The 22,143-nt window shown below is 43.7% G+C and overlaps 1 protein-coding gene across 1 annotated transcript in view; it reads left to right on the top strand.

Moving 5' to 3' along the window:
• MTUS2 (microtubule associated scaffold protein 2) overlaps positions 1 to 22,143 on the top strand; it is a 256,633-nt gene that overhangs the window by 104,229 nt on the left and 130,261 nt on the right. The window contains exon 5 of the mRNA XM_052650268.1: positions 12,150 to 12,311. Within this exon, the coding sequence (XP_052506228.1) occupies positions 12,150 to 12,311 (162 nt within the window). The remainder of the gene's footprint in view (positions 1 to 12,149; positions 12,312 to 22,143) is intronic.

Genomic DNA, 22,143 nt, shown 5'->3' with positions numbered 1-22,143 from the left:
TACTCAACAATGCTTTCATTTCTGTCAAGTAAGGGAACCTCCTCTGCTTTAATTTAAACAGTTTTATATGTATTTGTAAATTAAAGATTTTCCCGTGAGTGTAAATCACATTGTCTTTGGAAATAACAATATATGTAACAGATATCTAACTCAGACATGTGAAAAAAAAAAGACAATTCCAATCAAATATTGGCAAAAGTAAGAATTAATTTGAAGGAAAACAAGATTAGGTTCACATAGTCATTCCTCCCTCCATCTTTTTTATTTTTTGGTCAATTCCAGTCTCTCAATTTATCCCTCCTTCCCCCTTTCCCTCCTGGTGACCGTAAGTTCGTATTCCACATCTGCGATTCTCTGTCTGTTTTGCAGATAAGTTCATTTGTACCATTTTTTTAGATTCCACACATGAGCAATATCATGTCTGTCTTTCTCTGTCTGACATTCTTCACTCATTATGACAGTCTCCATGAAGGTATTTTTATATAACTCTAGTTTATTTAAAGAAGTAACCAAAAGTTACCTATCAAGAACTATTAAAGAACTATTAAAGCTATCAAGCTAACTCGGCAGAATTTTAGATGTTATCAGTCTCATTTGCCACTAAGGCAAGTACTGTCTTTCGACTAAATCTTTCGGTCTCCATTCAGCTAGAGCAGTGGTTCTCGCCGGGGATGGTTTTTGCCCCCGAGGGCATTTGATACCGTCTGGAGACGATTATTGTCCGTCACCCCAGTCAAATTAGGGATGGGCAGGGAGAGATAGTGCTCCCGGATCCATGGACACTGCTGACCATCCTACAATCACAGGGCAGTCTCCACAGCAAAGACTTACCTGGTCCAAGACGTGGATGATATCCTGCTGGGAAACTCTGGGCTAAAGGGAGAGAATAATGAAGATGACACAGAAGAATAAAACCAGTCCTATGCTGAAAGATAAATAAAAGGGGACACGCCTACCCTCTTGAACCCTGAAAGAAAAGAGAGAGTTTTCTAGCTCCCAGGAGAGGAGAGAAAATTCTTAGAGTTCAAGGGATGAATATTTGGATTTACAAGTTGACAAATCACCTTAAGGCCAATAGGCTGTTCATATGTGAAGAGGCTGTTCAGTTATTTTCCTTTAAGGTTTCATTTTCTCCAGAAGCTCCTGAGTAGAAAGGGTTCTTTTGGGGGATTGACATATAAACATTACCATGTGTAAAATACATAGCTAGTGAGAACCTGCTCTATAGGGAGCTTGCTCCACGCTCCATGATAACCCAGATGGGTGGGGTTTGGGCGTGAGGGTGATGGAGGTCCAACAGGTGGGGATGTATGTATAGATATAGCTGATTAGCTTTGTTATACAGCAGAAACTAACACGATGTTGTAAAGCAGTTACATTCCAATTAAAAACAAAAGATTATGAGACCCAGTAACAGACCAGGAAAAGAAAGAAAGGGTTCTTTTTAAGAGTGTAAGAAATCACGGCTCGGGCAACAATTCTGACTTTGTAGCAACCCCTGCCTTGTTTAAAAATATATGGAATGGAAGGTTGGGGCTCAGTTGCCATGATCCACTTTTCAGCATTTGACTTAGTTGAAAGACCCTGATGCTGGGCAAGATGGAAGGCAGGAGGAGAAGGGGACGACAGAGAATGAGATGGATGGCATCACTGACTCAATGGCCATGAGTCTGAGCAAACTCCGGGAGACGGTGCGGAACAGGGAAGCCTGGTGTGCGCTAGTCCATGGGGTCGCAAAGAGTCTGACACAACTGAGTGACTAACATGCAACCCTCAGATATTTTGGAACAATTAATTAAACAGACCTGCGACACAAAAGCAAACTATAGTAGAGCCCGAAATCCAAGTTATGGAAGTGGAACAACTAACCTTTCTTATTGGTCTGTTAACAGAAGCTGGTGGATAAGTCCTTGATCATTTCTATAATTTCTTGTACCATATTAATAACTTCAGCAGAATTTAAATTGAGTTCAAATCAGATGCTCTTATCTTTTAACAACTCCTATATTAAGCGTATAATTAAAATGCTCCAGTTTAAATATTTTCCCCAAGGTTTTAACTACTAAAAGATTCACACAGTGATGAACCAGAGTCTTCACGAGTGAGGGCTCACGCTTTTAAGGACTTCAGGTAGGGAAAAGGGATTTATGATAACCAGTCTAATTGATATAAAAGAGGAATGGTAAGAGGTTGCTTTTAATTACTCAAAAGTCTCTTGAAAAACCGTATTAGCCCTTGATCTTTTAAGTCACTAACCTGCATCAATATTTGACCATGCTCTCTCCTTTGGGAATGTGACTTGGTAAATATTAAAGAGAATTTCTTAGATCAAAAGGAAGCTTTCAGTCGCTTATGTGCTGGGAGTTCACATGCCCTGGGCTGGGAGATGCTGGCTTTTACCCTCTGTGATTATATCTATGATCTTAAGAGAGATGGTCTGATCACCCCAACCTTTGCTCTGTTTGATAACCAGCTTGGTCTTTCTTAGAGTCTGTTACTTAGCAGGAAATTGAGAGAAGATGGCATTTAATGAAGCTACGGAGGACGGGAAGGCTGGCCCACGTCTCAGGGTGTCACAGATGGGAGGGAATGGTACCACTCACACAGACCCACCCTCTCTTTACTATTCATGTCCCTGGACTATGAACCTCGCTTAACCAGTTGAGCTGCATCCATATTTCCCCATTTTCTGAGCAGACGTAAGAAAGAAGACCCTCTTTGCTATATGTTAGAATGGATTCCAGGAAGGTTTTCCTGGAATGTCTGGGTGGGGAGTAAGAAGAGGGGACAGAGGTGTTTCTTGTTCTCTTCTGTGACGATTTATTTGTGATCATTGTCAAAAGAAGGAAATTTGGGGAAAGAGAATGCCTGGCCCTGGGTCACAGCTACCTACTGAAGCCCTGGGAACCTGTGAAGGTAGAGGTGGCTGGCATTGTCGGCATCTGCTGCCTGCAGAAATCATCTGCTTCCTTGACTGGTCTGGTGTGTTGGGGGGAGAGATGTTTTGAGGGTATTTTCATAGGGCTTGCATGGAACAAGATTTCACAAAGCCAGGTGGCATGTGGGACAGAGGGGGCTCTTGAAGAAGTGACAGCTGATGAAACAGGGCTGCTTTTGATGATGTTGCTGTACACACCGTGGATGACAGCTAACTTTTGTTGAGTACCAGGCGTTTTACAAAGTGATGTACATTATCTCGTTGAAGTCTCAGGCTAACCTAGCGACACAGGGTAAATGAATCAATAAACTATTTCACTAAAGAGGCTGAATGAATTAACATTCTAAGGAGAATGTTACTAGGAAGTTTCAAATCCGGTCTTGAGTTTGGGCAGAGCCCGTGGTGTCCGTGACTGTGCTACATGGCGCTCTTATTATTACTGCTCTTAAGACTTGCTGTCAGGGCTCCGATGGAAGAGCTCAGGAAGAGGAACCCTGCAGCAGGAATCCAGAGGATTCCTGCGGGCCTGGTGAACCCTCTTCACCCCACTCCTGACCCACAGAACGGCATCCTGCTGCCTCACGGGGAGGCAGTGTAGGTGATGTCTCCTGGCCTAGGGCTGGAACCACTTACTGGACTCCTGGAAGACTGTATTGAGGAAGATACTCAGGCCAGCCTTGGGTTAGTGAGAAGTCAACACTTGCTCTGGGCTTCCCAGGTGGCTCAGTGGTAAAAAATTCACCTGCCAATGCAGGAGACACTGGTTTGATCTTTGGATTGGGGAGAGTCCTTGGAGAAGGAAACTACAACTCTCTCCCGTATTCTTGCCTGGAGAATTCCATGGACAAGAGGAGCCTAGCGGGCCACAGGCCGTGGGGTCATGAGGAGCCGGACGCGACTGAGAAGCTAAAGAACAACACTTGCCGTAGGTGAAGTGGGAGGAGCAAAACGCATGCCGCGTGTTTTTCCTTCTTTCCTTAGGACTTAGGTTACTGGGGAGAGATGGATAAAGAACCATGGCTCTTTAGAGTTACCTCTTCAGAGCTAGACCCCAGTCATTGCGTTGGAGAGATGGGAAGCCATGAGATGTTGGTGGTTGGAAGAAAAGCAAGAGGCAAGCCTGATGAGACTAATGTGCTTTGAATGAGGCTCAGTATTGGGTTAGTGGGCATAGGGTCAGTGTTGCCTTTACTAAGGGCTTAGATGTGTCCAAAACTATTCTAAGCACTTTAGTCTAAATATGTATAATAGTAACTCCTTTAAAGCAGTAACTGTGATGATATCCACTGTTATTCTCCGTTTTACAGCTGAAGGAATGAAACAGAGAGAGAGTAAACCTCTTGTCCAGGCTTTGAATCTAGGCCATCTTAACCATTTTACTATTATCCTCTCAAACTTTATCAAACCCAGAGATGAATGCTTAAGATGAGACTGAAGCAAGAACTGAAATGATACAGAGTAAAAATAATAGGTAAACAGTACACTCTCTTGGAGAGAGGGGTGGGATGCTTGGGCCAAAGACCCCAAAGCTGTTAAATTCTGCTGTTTATTTTTCTGCATATTGTTTAAAAAATGTTTGAAAAGCACCTCACTACATCACAGACAGTTGACACCTTTTAAACAACAAATTCCTCCACCCCCACCTTGGCCATGCTCAGTATGTCTGCATTCACGGGAGCTGTTGAGGAAAGTGTGAAGCTCCGGGCTCAGAAATGGAGAAAAGGATGGCTACGAAGGGAAGCACTGTCCCCATGGAACAGGTTTGCACTTAGTCCTTCCTTCATCCGTACAGCAAGCACTTCTCCAGCACAGCCTTGTTGACGGTGGAGCAGGAAGTCACAGTGCGGAATCCTGCCTGCCTGGAGTTTGCACTGTGCTTGATGTGCTGGTGGGAACTGAGATCGGAAAAATATGATGGGACCAGATAGTGGAAGAATTAGAGTACCAGAAGGGCTTCCCTGATGGCTCACTTGGTGAAGAATCTGCCTGCAATGCAGGAGACCCGAGTTCAATTGCTGGGTCGGGACGATCCGCTGGAGAAGGGATAGGCTACCCACTCCAGTATTCTTGGGCTTCCCTTGTGGCTCAGCTGGTAAAGAATCTGCCTGCAATGCAGGAGACCTGGGCTTGATCCCTGGGTTGGGAAGATCCCCTGGAGAAGGGAAAGGCTACCCACTCTAGAATACTTGCCTGGAGAATTCCATGGACACAGTCCATGGGGTTGCAAAGAGTCAGACATGACTGAGTGACTTTCACTTTCTCTTTGGAGTACCAGAAAGATGACTTTGGAATTTGCTTGGAAAACTGGGTAGAGGTATAGGGAGGGGATGCACTGAATGAAGGAGCATTGAAGGGGGTGGGAGGGGAAGGGTAGGGCCCTACCACTGTGTCCCCAACAGGTGCTGAGGGAGTGACACGAGGGCAGACAAGGGGTATAAGTCTGGAGTCTGTAACGGAAACGGAAGCACACTGCCTTGAATTGGTTGATAAAAGGGAGAGAGTCAGGAGGGTTCCGACACTTCAATTCTAAGTTTCAAGAGCAACGATGGTCATTAATAATCAAAAAGATGGTCATACTGAGTTAAGTAAGTCAGACAGAGAAGGAGAAATATCAAATGACATCCCTTATGTGAGGAATCTAAAAAGACAGGTTACAAATGAACTTACTTAAAAAACAGAAAGAGATTCACAGACTTGGTGAACTTACGGCTGCTGGGGGGAGGATGGTGGGAAGGGATAGTTAGGGAGTTTGGAATGGACATGTGCACACTGCTATATTTAAAACGAATAACCAACAAGGACCTACTGTATACAGGGATCTCTACTCAATGTTATATGGCAGTCTGGATGTGAGAGGAGTTTGGGGGAGAATGGATACATGTATATGTATGGCTGAATCCCTTCACTATCCACCTGATACTGTCATTGTTAATTGGTTTATGAAAGTGAAAGTTGCTCAGTCGTGTCCGACTCTTTGCCACCCCATGGACTCTACAATCCATGGAATTCTTCAGGCCAGAAAACTGGAGTGGCTAGCCTTTCCCTTCTCCAGGGGATCTTCCCAACTCAGGGATAGAACTCAGGTCTCCCACACTGCAGGCGTATTCTTTACCAGCTGAGCCACAAGGGAAGCCCAAGAATACTGGAATGGGTAGCCTATCCTTTCTCCAGCAGATCTTCCCAACTCGGGAATCGAACTGGGATCTCCTGCATGGCAGGCGAATTCTTTACCAACTGAGCTGTCAGGGAAGCCCCTAATTGGTCTATATTCCAATACAAAATAAAAAGTTTAAATAAGTAAATAAAATGCTTGTTCCCTGGGGGGATGGCTTAGGTTGCAAAAACAAAGGTTAAGAAAATAATAGTAATAAAGGAGGGTGGGGGCTAGTGTGCAGCAGAAAGAAATAGTTAGATGTTCCCTCTTGCCCAGCCTCTCCACTTATAGTGATGTCCCCTCCTTCACCCTTGAGTTCCTCCTGCTCCTGTGTTTCTTTCATAACTGATGGCAGTTAGAGATGATCTTGTTTATCTGTACCTGTTTGGGTCTGGGTGTCCCCCCACTGGAATGTAAGTGGTGTGAAGACACGACCGTGTCTGTCAAGTGCCCCTTGCCCAGGGCAGAGCCTGCCACAGAGTCTTGATCCGCTTCATTTAGACAAAGATACATCTTTGCTGAAATGATAAGCTAGCGGGTTTACCTTAGCACTTCGGTGAGAAATGAAGCATACACCTGAGTTAAAATATGCAGGAGGCAGGAAATAAAACATTCAGTTGGTACTTTAATAATTAAACTAAATTTTGCTGCCAAGTGATAAATACGGCTAAGTCAATGAAATATGCATCAGTGAGGCAGTCGTGCAGCCAGAACATTATACAACTTGATGGCTTGGGATTGTTTTAAAAAAATCAGGGAAGATTAATCATTATAATACAGATAAATACTCAGAATCAAAGAAAGATGTTTCTTCAAGTTTGGCTGTAATGCCTTCATGGTATTAATAACAGATTTGTTATTTTTCTACAGTCTTCCCAACCTCATTCTAGTCTGGTTGGTGTTCATCTCTCGATCCATTCTTTTCTTCTTTTAGAGCTCAGCTTCAGCTATCCACATTCCCGGTAAATGATGTAGGGATATGGATCAGAAGCCCTGGCTGCAGTCATGGTCGGAATCACCCTCTGGAATGGGCTGGGGGGACACACTCATCACTCTGCGCGGTGTTCTCAGGGCTCCTGTAAATCTGCACTTCCTCCTCCTGGTGTCTCAGCTCCTCCCAGGGACTTTCATTCCTTCAGTGCCACCTGGTCTGGCCTGAATTTTCACACGTCCTCCTCTGTCTGTGGCGCAGGCCCAGATCTACTCAGACTCATCATCCGTGTATGCTCATCCACTGCAGGCGACTCTGGCTGGTTGAGAATGGGATGGCTAATTACATGCGTGGGCCACTCCCACTGGCTGGGTCCTCAGGAGCACCTCTGGCTCACCCAGGCATGGTTCATTTCCAGTTGCTTTCTCCTCTTATTGAGCAGTGGTTTGATTATCTGCATTGTTGTCAAATACTAGAGCAGTTACAGAATTCAGCAGCTCTTTGCAAATTCAGAGGACTTGTCATTTACTGAATAAAGTGTCTATACATGAACCGTGAACGTCCTGATGTTCAAGCTGGTTTTAGAAAAGGCAGAGGAACCAGATATCAAATTGCCAACATCCACTGGATCATGGAAAAAGCAAGAGAGTTCCAGACAAACATCTATTTCTGCTTTATTGACTATGCCAAAGCCTTTGACTGTGTGGATCACAATCAACTGTGGAAAATTCTGAAAGAGATGGGAATACCAGACCACCTGACCTGCCTCTTGAGAAATCTGTATGCAGGTGAGGAAGCAACAGTTAGAACTGGACATGGAACAACAGACTGGTTCCAAATAGGAAAAGGAGTACGTCAAGGCTGTATATTGTCACCCTGCTTATTTAACTTCTATGCAGAGTACATCATAAGAAACGCTGGACTGGAGGAAACACAAGCTGGAATCAAGATTGCCAGGAGAAATATCAATAACCTCAGATATGGAGATGACACCACCCTTATGGCAGAAAGTGAAGAGGAACTAAAAAGCCTCTTGATGAAAGTGAAAGAGGAGAGTGAAAAAGTTGGCTTAAAGCTCAACATTCAGAAAACGAAGATCATGGCATCTGGTCCCATCACTTCGTGGGAAATAGATGGGGAAACAGTAGAACAGTGTCAGACTTCATTTTTGGGGGCTCCAAAATCACTGAAGATGGTGACTGCAGCCATGAAATTAAAAGACACTCCTTGGAAGAAAAGTTATGACCAACCTAGATAGTATATTCAAAAGCAGAGACATTACTTTGCCAACAAAGGTCCATCTAGTCAAGGCTATGGTTTTTCCAGTGGTCATGTATGGATGTGAGAGTTGGACTGTGAAGAAGGCTGAGCGCCGAAGAATTGATGCTTTTGAACTGTGGTGTTGGAGAAGGTTCTTGAGAGTCCCTTGGACTGCAAGGAGATCCAACCAGTCCATTCTGAAGGAGATCAGCTCTGGGATTTCTTTGGAAGGAATGATGCTAAAGCTGAAACTCCAGTACTTTGGCCACCTCATGGGAAGAGTTGACTCATTGGAAAAGACCCTGATGCTGGGAGGGATTATGGGCAGGAGGAGAAGGCGACGACCGAGGATGGGATGGCTGGATGGCATCACGGACTCGATGGACGTGAGTCTGAGTGAACTCCAGGAGTTGGTGATGAAGAGAGAGGCCTGACATGCTGCGATTCATGGGGTTGCAAAGAGTCAGACACAACTGAGCAAATGAACTGAACTGAACCGAACTGAAGTGCTGGTCAACTTCAGCTGGTTTTCAAAGAGGGGTATTGTTTACTGGCAGCTGTCTCCCACAATAATGGACAAGAAGGGAGTTCAGTTTTATTTTATTATATTATCTTGTTTCATTTTATTTTTTGGTAATTCAGGACTTCTCTCACAGGGGAGTACAAAGCTTCCTTGACACTTCATACTTCAAACAGATGAATTACTTCCCAGCCTGGATAACAGCCGAATTTCCAAATTGAGAGTTCGCTGAATTATAAATTTCATATAAGAGAATAATGCCAAGCACAGAAGGATTTGATAAAAGGACATTTGAACTTGGCAAATGATACAAAATATTCCTCTTCTTAAGAATATTTAATGAATTGTTAAATAAAAGGTGCTGTGTGAAAGATTTGATGTTCAACTTCCAGTGCAGTTTTCAGTAGGTAGATTATTCTGGCAGTATGTCAGCAGGAGGCTGAATGTTAGCTAATTCCATGTGAATTTAGTGATGCTGAACATTTTTTCATGCCTTTGTTGGCCATCTATATGTTTTCTATGTAAAAATGTCTATTCAGCGCCTCTGCCTATTTTTAATAGGGTTGTTGAGTTGTATGAGTTTTTTATATATTTTGGATATCAACCCATTATTGGATATATTATTTGCAAATATCTTCTCCCATTTAGTAGGTTGTCTCCTAATTTCATTGATGGTTTCCTTTTCTATACAGAAGCTTTCTAGTTTGATATAATCTTGTTTGTTTATTTTTACTTTTGTTTCCCTTTGCTGAAGAGACGTTTCTACACCGATACTGTGAAGACCAATGTCACAGAGTGCGTACTGCCTGTGTTTTCTTCTAGGAGTTTCATGGCTTCAGGTCTTATATTCAGGTCTTTAATCCATTTTGACCTGATTTTTGCGTACTGTGGTCTGGTTTCATTTTTTCTGCTCCTGTGCTTACTTTTAAATCTGAAATTCAGGGTACAGTGTACCTCCTTTCAGTGGAGTTTCATCATTTTTGTACTGTGTGTGTGAATCAGATGTATTTCCTACCCCTGTCTTTTGTTGTTTTTGTTTAGTCGCTAAGTCGTGTCTGACTCCTTGCAACCCCATGGACTGCAGCATGCCAGGCTTCCCGGTCCTTCACCGTCTCCCAGAGTTTGCTCAAACTCATGTCCATTGAGTCATTGATGCCATCTAACCATCTCATCCTTTGTCGCCACCTTCTCCTCCTGCCCTCAATCTTTCCCAACATCAGGATCTTTTCCAGTAAGTTGACTTTTTGCATCAGTTGGCCAAAGAGTTAGAGCTTCAGTATCAGTCCTTCCAGTGAATATTCAGGGTTGATCTCCTTTAGGATGGACTGGTTGGATCTCCTTGCAGTCCAAGGGACTCTCAAGAGTCTTCTCTAACACCACAGTTCAGAAGCATCAGTTCTTCAGCACTCAGCTTCTTTATGATCCAACTCTCACATCCGTACATGACTACTGGAAAAACCATAGCTTTGACAACATGGACCTTTGTTAGCACAGTGATAGCCCTGTTTAGAACTATTTAAAACCTCACACAGGACCTTCAGAGAACTATAGGGCATAGGTTCTGTGTTAGGAAATAGCAGTCTTTATTCTTCCTTCCTAAATACTGTTTTGTTGAGAGACAAAACAGATTTCACTCATTTTAAACAGACTTTTAGGTCTTCAGAGGGAGGAAAGCAGCCATCTCTTACTCTGAGGGGTTGAATTAAACTCCTGAACATTCGAACACTAAAACCATTTTAATAATGTTATCATTTTGATGCAGGCCCTATCTGCATAGAATGTTAGGGCTATCCTTTTAAAATGATGGAAACAAAAACTTTAATCTTTCACTACAATTACATATATATCTTCCAGCTGTCAGTGTGTATTTTCCATGGTAGACAGTCACGTTCCTAACTGGATAGTTTTCATCCCAACAGGCAGCAATCTCAATATATTCAGGCTTTCTATTTAATTTGGTAGATTAGTCTTTGCAGCTGTTACTCAGAGGTGCATTTAGAAGATTTATCCTTTAATAGGAATAGATGGTGGTGTCATTGTCTTTAAGAGATTACAGATATAGCCAGCATAGTAGGTTTGAAAATTTATAGAGGAGAAAAAATGGGCCACGACCATTCTGGCATTTAAATCTGACACAAATCCCAGTATGCCCTGTCTTCAGAGCAGCCCATCATAAAGAAGCTATTCTGTAGACACAGAGCCTGTTTCTATGTTGAATAAAAAACTGAAATGACCAATAGACATCTTCTGCCTTTGCAGTAAACTGGGCTCTCATGCAGGGTCCTCTTCATTTGATGCTGTTGCTGTTGTTTGGGCACTCAGTCGTGTCTGACTCTTTGCGACCCCATGGACTGTAGCCTGCCAGGCTCCTCTGTCCTTGGGATTTTCTAGCCAAGAATCCTGGAGTGGGTTGCCATTTCCTTTTCCAGGGGATCTTCCAGACCTAGGGATGGAATTTGCGTCTCCTGCATCGACAGGCAGGTTCTTTACCACTGAGCCACTAGGGTAGCACCCTGAGTCTGATGAGGCCTCGGCTCGTCAGATCAAAAGCTTCATGAATTTCAAAGGGATTCTCTGCCTGCATGCTTCTCACCCATCTCCCGTCATCCCAAAGCCCTTATTCTGAAGATGAAGTGAGCCGGGTTTCAGGGAGCCCTGAGTCCTCTTCTGGACCAGTGGTGTACGTGTGTGTGTGCTTACTCTTGTCTCCTCCGGGACACTTACACTGGTTTTCAGAAAACTGTTGCTCATCCTCTGACACTTATAAAATGAATGCTTATCATATGTGTGTACAGCTTGTTGTTTAGTTGCTCAAGTCATGTCTGACTCTTTTGTGATCCTATGGACTATCACCCACCAGGCTCCTCTGTCCATGGGATTTTCCAGGCAAGAATACTAGACTGGGTTGCCATTTCCTTCTCCAGGGACTCTTCCTGATCCAGGGATCAAACCTGTGTCTCCTGCATTGGCAGGTGGGTTCTTTACAACTGAACCATCTGGGAAGCCTGTGTATGCAGCTGCACATCCAGAAAAGCAAATTGTGTGTGCATGCGTGTGTGTGTGTGTGTGTGTGTGTGTGTAAAATCTTCAGTGGAGCGAAGCTCTTCTTGGCTTTGGTAGAACCTGTGGCATGTGGGTTTGGAGGACAGACTTCCCTGCAGTGACTGAAGGCAACTCTTTTTCCACATCTCATCCCAGAGAAATGCTTTTCAAGGCCACTCGTCAGGAGTTGGGTCAAGTTCTGATGCAGGTGGAGGCATCAGGGATAGATTGGTGGTGGTGCCCAGCAAGGGAGTCCATCCATTTTTCATGACACTGTCATTAACTCACTGTCTGCCTCCTGCAGGTTCAGCCTTTGGAACTGAAGACCAGCCGCCTCTTAAGGCAGCTCTCCCTGCCAAAGACATACCCAAGGGCGCTGGCCGAGCAGCCCCTCCAGCTTCCTCCAGCGCGACAGCACCCCGCAGGAGTTTGCTTCCGGCACCGAAATCCACATCCACACCGGCTGGTAAGACTCGTGCTGCAGAGAAGCTGCAGTGGAGAGCTTTTTCTGCATTTAAGTCTTCTGGGTACATCAGCTGTTTAGATGGGATGACAGATGTCTTTCCGATGGCTTTTAATATTAGTGATAATAATAGTACCACAATTCTCAAGGCACTTTCATCTATTCCTGTGTTTAAATTCTCTAAACTCCTTCTTATTCCTCCTAGTGACTGGTAACCCATCAAATCACAGTTTCCATTGCAAAAAAAAAAGAAATTAAAAAGGGTCAAGCTCATTTAGGCGGATTTTGCTTAGGGAAGCAGGTGCTGATGAAATCTATCACTAGAAGGATGGTAGAAGCTAGCTGCAGACTCTGCACCCTGGGAGTGAGTACCTGATCCCCGGGGAGACACTGCTGCCTCGACAGGGATGCAGGGGTTCCATCCCCCTGCTAGTTCCAGGCTGGTGCTGTCCAAGCCAGGATGCAGGGATCAGCAGCTACGGCAGAAGGCTGGCTCCAAGTCATGCTGTGCTTGCCATGTCCAGGCCAGCAAAGCCGATGCCCCTCCTGACCTGGGAAGCTAGTGACAGACACAGGGGACTCAGCTGATGTAAAGGTGTGACACATGAAGGTGCTTGTGAGCAGCTGAAGCTACTGGATGTGGCCCCTGCCTGCCTTCTCCCCCCATGTCTCACGCATGCATGTTTGCCTTCAGGATGTCCAAGCATCCAGCATGTGACTTAGCCTCCCATCTTCTGCACTACATGTAGGAAGATACTGAGAGTGAGGGAGCCTGGGTGTTGAGCCTGAATCCACGTTACATGGTTCACCTCTGAGGGTGTTCATTCCTCCATATTATTCGTCTATGCTCCTGTGCTCATGTACCAGTAATATGTACACACAGATGGGCTTGGTTCCTAAAAGTAAAATTGCATTGTACCTATTTTTTTTCTTTTATGTGGACCATTTTTAAGTCTTTATTGAAAGTGTTGCAATACTGCTTATGTTTTATGTGGGGGTTTTTTTTGGCCAAGAGGCATGCAGGATCTTAGCTTCCTGACCAGGGATTAAACCCACATCCCCTGCTTTAGAAGGCGGAGTCTTAACCACTGGACCACCAGGGAAGTCCTGTACGTTTTTCTACATGTCACTTTCCTGAGGCACGTCATAGAGCTGCCCTCAAAGTCAGTGCATGGCTGTTTTTCACTGGCTGCCTAGTGTGGATATACCATGATCTATTCAGACATTCCCCCACCGACAGGCATTCACTTCGTAACTGGCGTTTGCCACTATAACTGATGCTTCAGTACATGTCCTTGAACATGAACAGGTGACATTCTACAAGATTGATCCCCAGGAGTGGGATGGCTGTGCTCGATGCGTTAATGGATATGACTGGATTCCTTTTCAAAGGCTTCATTTCCACCCATATCACTGATAAGAATAGATACTTATTAGTTAAAAAAAAAATTTGTCCCTTTAATGGGAGTGAAATTATATTTCAGTGTTATTTTAATTTGCATTTCCCTGACCACTTCATTGGAGCATCATCTCATAATCCCTTCTGGTAACACGTAAATTGACCTGTTTGGTTTTGTTCTTCCTCCGTGGAGGGAAATCCCCCAGGGACAGTGACCTCGTCCTATTTATTTAGCCCAGTATCCCTGATCCTGCAGTTGCCTCAGTGACTAACTCCCCATGGTTACTTAGCATCTATCCGTTACCAGTCGGATGAGTCAACAATCAGTGAATGAATGTCACACGACCTTTGACTCTCTTTTGGTTCCAGTTTCTTAACAAGTTTGGTTGGGGTTTAAATAGAAAATAACTAGACAAGCCTACAGTGAGTTAAAATACAGTTGTTGAATAAATCCTGTAGACCTGTGTTTATCAAATTTTAGAGCCTCAGAACCACCTGTAGAGCTTGTTAGAAAAGATTACTGGCTCTCGTCCTGAGTGACTTATTCAGTGGGTCTGGGGTGGAGCCTCAGAAATTGCATTTCTAATAAATTCCTGGGCTTCCCAGGTGGCTCAGTGGTAAAGAATCTGCCTGCCAATGTTCGATCCCTGGGTCAGGAAGATCCTCTGGAGAAGGAAATGGCACCCACTCCAATATCCTTGCCTGGGAAATTCCACGCACAGAGTAGCCTGGTGGGCTACAGTCCATGGGGTCACAAAGAGCACACGGCTGAGCACACAGCATATAACTTAATACACATAAGGCTCTGTGTTTGATTTTCCAAAGACATAAAACTTCTTATCCATTTTCCCATTATTGACATAAGGAGGTGGTGTTAAGGTGTTTAGAACAAGAGTTAACCACCACCATTTGCTAGATGGAGGACCCCACCCCAGCCTCTGTGTACACCCTTGGCTGTGGCCCCTGTGAAATGGACTTATCTGGGGAAAGTGTGGATTGGGAAAATAGAGCAGAAGATGAGAGATTTCAAGACATTCTCTTCTAACTTTCTTCTTACTCCAGCAGCTCATTTAATAACTATTTTAAAATTATGATTAAAAGATACATTTTATTACTGAATTTTAACTTTGCATTTATCCTATAGGTATGAATTTTTCATTTAAATAAAATGTAGTTCCTAATACCAAATCAGCTTTCCCTTTGCCTTGTTCTGTCATCAGACTAATTAAAAAGCAGAAGGCAGGCATGCAAATTACAGTTATATTCCAAATAATTGGGTTTCTTGGGACTGTGGGGTGTTTGGGTTATTCTAATTGCTTGGGTAACACCAACCCTTGTTTTAACTCATGCTGGTATCTCTAAACTGTGATGTGCTGCTTCTTTCCCTTGGTGATTCCAGGCTGATGATGGCAAGGTCTTGTGTCTTTGGGTCATCTGTTCAATTACTGTCATCCATGACTTTAGATGCAACATGTACCCACAGTAGAACATACCCTGGGAATGCTTGGGCTGTTCCTTTTAACCTAGATTTCTGATGTGAGTTTTTTCTGTGAGTGACTTTTTTCTGGTTTGTTTATTCAGGAAACATTTAAACACTTGCTTTAAGCCATAGATGACTTAGATTCAGGAATAATTAGAACAGTCACAATAAGGTAAACAGAATTGTACCCTAATAATTAGAGTATCCCCTGGGCAGCAAGGAGATTAAACAAGTAAATCCTAAAGGAAGTCAACCCTGAATATTCATTGGAAGGACTGATGCTGAAGCTGAAGTGTCTGGCCACCTGGTGCAAAGAACGGACCCAGCTGAGAAGCCCCTGATGCTGGGAAAGATTGAAGGCAGGAGAAGAAGGGGACGACAGAGGATGAGATGGTCGGATGGCATCACTGACTCAGCTGACACGAGTTTGAGCAAACTCGGGGAAATAGTGAAGCACAGGGAAGCCTGCTGTGCTGATGTTCATGGGGTCGGAGAGCTGGACACAACTGAGTGACTGAACAACAACAATTGGAGTGAGAACAAGAGGTCTGTAATCTTATCAGTTGGCTGTCAGTTAATTCCAGCAGACCAGGAAGTCATCGTAGATGGATGAAGAGGGACTCCCCCGGTGGTCTGGTGGCTGAGATTCTGTCCTCCCAGTGCAGGGGGCCCAGGCTCTATCCCTGGTCAGGGCACTAGACCCCACACGCCACAACTAAGACCCTGTGTGCTGCAGCTAGACTCAGCGCAGCTGAAATAAATCAATATTTTTTTAAAAAGATGGGTTAAGAAACAAATGACCCAAAAAAGTTTAAATATAACAGACTTTTAAAATCACTTGATCACTTTCTCTTTATTTGTTTAATCATTTTCTAATTTGTTTATTTTTGAAACACTTTCTGATTTCAGCAAAGATACAAGGTAGCATGCAGTAAAGGGCCCAGAATAACAGATGTACAAGGATTAAAAATACAAGTAATAAAAAAGAGAAGAGCCTGATAAAACTGGGCTCAGCGCTTCCTGGCTGCAAGAGCAAAAGAAAAAGCATAATTAGGGTGGAAAAAATAGAGTGTGGCACTTTATCAGAAGAGAGAACTTGTTTTTTAGCACAAATGTGTATGCACGATTTTAATTCTGTGTATTTTAAAAAAATTACATTGAACAACATAATGGACAACTTTAATAGTATATTTTTAAGCATATCTTTTCTGATAATAAAATAATTGAAATAGTTTAAAATTTGGGAATAAGGAAGGCCTTCCTCAACATGATATAAAACCTGGAAACCTTTAAAAAAAAAAGATTTAACTATATACAAATTTTAAATTGTCTGCAATAATGAACATCATAGAATTAAGAAGGCTGATAAACTGAAAATGCTGAAACAAAGTTTTAATATGAAAATCAATAGAAAAAATACAACTTAATTTGAAAAATAGGTAAAATATATGAATGGGTGACTTAGACAATAGAAGAACAAAGTGGTCAGTGGCCATAAATATATGAAAAGATGTTCAAATTCACTTAAAACCTATATACCTAATGTCTGTGCTGTGCGGCTTAGGCTTTCTTACTCAGATGGAAGCCAGTTAATCACATTTTATTGAAATAACTGTCATTGAAAAATAAAGGTTGAGATTGAGTCTTCCTTTTTTTAAATTAACTTATTTTAATTGGAAGTTAATTACTTCACAATATTGTGATGGTTTTTGCCATACATCAGTATGAATCAGCCATAGTAGACTTGTGTCCGCTGGATCCTGAAACTGCCCCCCCCCCACCTCCTTCCCCACCCCATCACTCCAGGTTGTCACACAGCACGGGCTTTGGGTGCCCTGCATCATTCATCAAACTCCCGCTGGCGGGTAGTGTATATGTTTCAATGCTCTTCTCTCAAATCATCACACCCTCTCCTTCTCCCACTGAGTCCAAAAGTCTGTTCCTTACATCTGTGTCTCCTTTGCTGCCCTGCATGTAGGATCGTCGGTCCCATCTTTCTAGATTCCATATGTATGTGTTAGGATTCATCTTTCTCTTTCTGACTTACTTCACTCTATATAATAGGCGTTAGGTCCATCCACCTCCTTAGGACTGAGACAGTGAATCTTCTTTCTGGGACAATGCTAGTTATGCGCACACAGCACCCTGATCCCCTACAATCCATTCTGGATTCTGTCCATGTCCCTCCTTTCCCTGGGCTTTCAGTCATAAGCTGAGAACTCATAACACTGTACTGAGCAAGATCTACTCCCAGAATATCATCTTCCTATAAGTTAATAATGATCTTTGCTTCCTTGACATCAGTATGATGACAAAGGAAACTGTCATGGATTTAGTGCTAATGGTTTTTTTTTTTTTTTTTAAAGTACGGAACACCCTCTCCATTGCTATATAAAGAGAAGAATTTTAGAAGCTTAACCTTAGTCTTTCAATGACTCTTTGTCTCTGAATTTTCATGAAAAGCTGTTCTGTTGTTCGTATGTCAAATACAACATCTCACCAGGATGTTGATCTACGTAATTTTGCACAAATATTCAGGCTTTACCCATTGACTTTTCTAACTGGTCTGCAGTTGTTGTAGCAAATGGGAGAATATTTTCAGTTGAAGTGTTGATCTGATGATTGACTACTTCTTGGTCAATATGCCTTCTGATTGTATCATGTTGACATGATGTGTTATGGAAAGTAAAATTCGTTTATTCAGACTCAGCTGTATAGAAGGATTTCGTATGGCTATGCAGAGAATGAACAGCTGATGTCTTATTGTTTCGGTTTCTTTCCCCCTAAGGGAAAAATTCCCTGGGAATAGTGAGGCTGTTGCTTTATGGGTACAGAAGCTCCACTTGCATCACAAAAATTATTTTTACTTCTTTAAAAGCAGGTTACTATTTCTGTATTAAAATCACAGATGTAGGTGGTTTTTGGCGTGTGTGTGCTCAGTTGCATCCAACTCTTTGCAGCCCCGCGGACTATAGCCCCCCAGGTTCCTCTGTCCATGGAGTTTTCCAGGCAAGAATACTGGAGTGGATTGCCATTTCCTCCTCCAGGGGATCTTCCCAACCCAAGAATCGAACCTGCATCTCTTGCATCTCCTGCATTGGCAGGCGGGTTCTGAGAATTCCTATTTCTGGGTATACTATCGCCTTCCCTGGTGGCTCAAATGGTAAAGAATCTGCTTGCAATACAGGAGACCCGGATTTGATCCCTGAGTTGGGAAGATTCCCCAGAGAAGGGAATGGCAACCCACTCCAGTATTCTTGCTTGGAGAATTCCATGGGCAGAGGAGCCTGGTGAGCTACAGTCCATACGGTTGCAAAGAGTTAGACACAACTGACAGACTAACACTTTCTTCTTTCTTCATAGTGTAAAAATACCAGTAGCATGTCTGCACCATCAGAATGTGTTTACCGAGCACTTAGATGTTCTGAGTTCTGTAAACAGCCTGCTCTAATAATATGTTCTCCTCACCCACCCTCTAGTCTGGCCAAGCATCATCACCCCTCTCTGGACACATCTAAATAAAGAGACTCAATGAGAACTTGCTGAAACAAAATATGCAACTTCAGGACAAGACAGGACAGGTAAAGGGCTCACTTGGCCATGGCATCTTGGATCTGGATGCTGGGGGCTTGTTCTTACCATAGCAGGTGATGTATGCTCCTTTAATGGAAACGACTCTGAGAGGCTGTTATTGTTCTGATGGTGAGAGAGTCATGGCACCTCACAGGGTGGAAGCCCATGCTGACCCGGGTGTGGGACCTGCAGGGGACAAATTCAGAGCAATTAGGTTGCGCTGGGCTCTTCAGTACAGGGGGTGTTATCACTTTGTGTTGGCTGTGTTCTCCCTGAGATGGGGTCCCCATGGTTCCCCCAGCTTTAGCTCATCAGTCCTCGTGAAGCCAACAGAGGGACCTGCAATGGCTTGAGGGTGGAGGAGTTTATAGGAGAGCAGAAGTGTTAGAAAGAACATTAGTGGGAGAAAAATAAAGGTGATACATTTGAGACCTGTTCCTTTGCATGAGGTCCCAGAGACAGGAAAATATGGCAGGATGATGGATGGAGTGACTATCCATTGCATGGTTCAGAGGATGGTGTTTGTGGGTGTCCTAGAAGGCCTGTTTGCTGTTCTTTCTGGCCAGCAGTGTGTGGGGAGCTTCCTCACCCGTCTCAGTGGCCAGAAGGCCCTGTGAGTCCCATGCTGTGACCCCAGAGTCCAGCTCAGTCACTCTGGGGTCGGGGGCAAAGTCAGGGGAGCTGTGGATGGGCATCCATTCATTCCATGGAGATTTCGAGAGCACCTTCTCTGAGTTGAGCTCTGTGTTGGATGCTGGGGGACATCAAGTGAATGGGACAGACACAGTCCTTTTTTCTATAGAGCTGCAGGTGTCACAGGAGAAAAAAGCATAAAACTTATCCTTACACATGTGTTTAATTATGGTTATGCTGAGTGTAACAGGCTTCCCCAGTGGCTCAGCAGTAAAAAATGTACCTACAGTGCAGGAGATACAGGAGACTTGGGTTTGATCCCTAGGTTGGGTTGATTCCCTGGAGTGGGAAATGGAAACCCACTTCAGTGTTTTTGCCTGGGAAATCCCTTGGACAGAGGAGCTTGAAGGGCTGTAGTCCACAGGGTCGCAAAGAGTCAGACAGGACTGGTGGAGACACACACGCTGAGTGTACGGTGGAGGCGTATTTAACAGACCTAACGTAGTGTGCGAAAAGCATGCAGGAAAGACCTAACCAGTCAGTCCAAGTTGCCAGGCGGCAGGAGTGGGGACTGCGTTCTGTGCAGGTGACCATGTAGATTCCCTCTTTGTAAATATTAGAGGTTCCCAGGTCTCCCTCAAAGTCTTGAACCTAGGCTGCTGACCACTAGATGCCTTGTTAATTTGAAAACGTGCAGCCTCCTCTCCCCTTTCAACCCTTTTATGGAAGAACTGGAAAGCTGGTAAAAAGACAGGGTCAAAAATAAAAAAGTACAGAAAATTTATAGCTGCTTCCTCAGTCACTAATTTTACTGGTGGGTCCCCCCTTCATCATCACACAAGCATTGCCCCTTAGGTGGTTCACTGGGACAGTTTGATTTTGTGTGTGGACACTTGAGTTTAAAGCTCTGATAACCTCATCCTCTGGGCAGTTTAGTGGCCTCGGGGGCTATTTAAAAATTATCATCAAAGTGTCACAGAATGATCCAGGTAATGGACAAGATATATTTCTCTTAATCTGCTGTTTCTTTCATGGAAGCACGGATGATATTTTTGATGATTTGGGAGGTGCGATGGGACACACCCATCGTTACCACCGAGAATTTACAAAATGCTGCAACTCACTTGCTATTAAGCCCCCTGTAGGCTGGTGTGAAACCTGGAATGATGTGGTGGCCCCTCCAAAGTGGGACAGAAAATGCTAACTCTCACTTAAGAGTATATGCACGTATTGCATCTCAAAGGTTGCACACCTGGTATTGTGCCCACTCTGCTTGTCAGCCTCCAAGAGCTATGGGAGCTGGGCCAGCAGTAATTAGTGCCAATGGTCCTGTGGAGCTGCTGACATTTATGTGCCTCAGAACTCTGCCTCCTGAACTGTAAATGCATTGTTATGCAAAATGCTTCCACGCTGTAGCCCCGTCTCTTAGCCTGATGAGCACGGCACTTTTAATTACATGTCAGTGTTTAAAACTTTCCAGTTCTCTCCAGATTTGTACGTTTTACCAGCTACCTTACGCTGATGAAATGCTAAATACCCTGTTTACTGTCTTTGGGTGATGACGTTGGGGGGAGCTAGGAAAAATGAAAATATAATAAGAAAGAAACAAATGCCAGCCATTCCTTCTCTAAGATAACTGGCAAAACATCACACATTTCTTGGACATTGCAGAGTCTTCATGTGTTCATCTTTGATCCATCGATCAGCATATTTGTGTCAAGAACTATTTCAGGCCCCACACTTTGTTATCAGTAATCTCTCCAGTAGCTGATCAGAGTCTAAAGCCCATGATGGACATGAGAAGCCAGTGTGTGACTACCAGACGCAGGAATATGAAACACAGTCCCCCAGTCTTAGAAAGCAGCTCTGACTGTTGAACAACCCGCATGGCAGGTTGATGGGGATGAATGAGAGCAGAATAAGTAATGTGACAGAGAAGACTGAGCGCCGAAGAATTGATGCTTTTGAGCTGTGGTGTTGGAGAAGACTCTTGAGAGTCCCTCGGACTGCAAGGAGATCCAACCAGTCCATTCTGAAGGAGATCAGCCCTGGGAGTTCATCGGAAGGACTGATGCTGAAGCTGAAGTTCGTTCTGTAGTCCTGGCCTGCTGCAGTCCGTGGGGTCACAAAGAGTCAGACACGACTTAGCAACTGAGCAACACCAGTGTGACAGTGCCCTGCTGTGTATCCAAGCTTGACAATGGCCGAACTGATGTCATGGTTCGTGGATGAGCAACTAGAATAATAATTGCCAGAATTTTTTGAGCACTTGCTGAATGCTTGCCAGACCCACCATTTCATCGCATCCTTGCTTCTGATGTGCTGGTACTATTCTTAACCTTATTTTATAGATTAGGAAACTGTGGATTAGAGAGACCAAGTCATTTTCTTCATGAAACCAGAAGATTTCTGGGTTGACTTCAAGCCTGGGAATCTAGCTGCAAAACTTTTATTTTATCACCATAGCTTCTATTTTATAGTGGCTAGTGTCTCAATTGTGAGTTATCATTTACCACGTTGGTAGTTTACATTTTGAAGAAAAAGGTGGATATTATTATAAAGATGATCATAACATAGGCTGTAAAAAAGAGTACAGAATTATAGTACAATAGTCCTTACAGTCACGTGAATTCCTGACATTTTGAAACCACTTCTTATTTTCCTTTTTTCATTTCTTCTCCAGTATCTGTTTCTCCCCACATAATAAACAGGCATGACGTCCTAAGTGAGTAATGAGAAATCACTTTCAC

This window comes from Budorcas taxicolor, chromosome 12 (genome assembly GCF_023091745.1).
Source record: "Budorcas taxicolor isolate Tak-1 chromosome 12, Takin1.1, whole genome shotgun sequence".
Taxonomy (NCBI): domain Eukaryota; kingdom Metazoa; phylum Chordata; class Mammalia; order Artiodactyla; family Bovidae; genus Budorcas; species Budorcas taxicolor.
The sequence above is the reverse complement of the archived record's forward strand: the minus strand, read 5'-3'. Positions and strand labels throughout refer to the sequence as shown.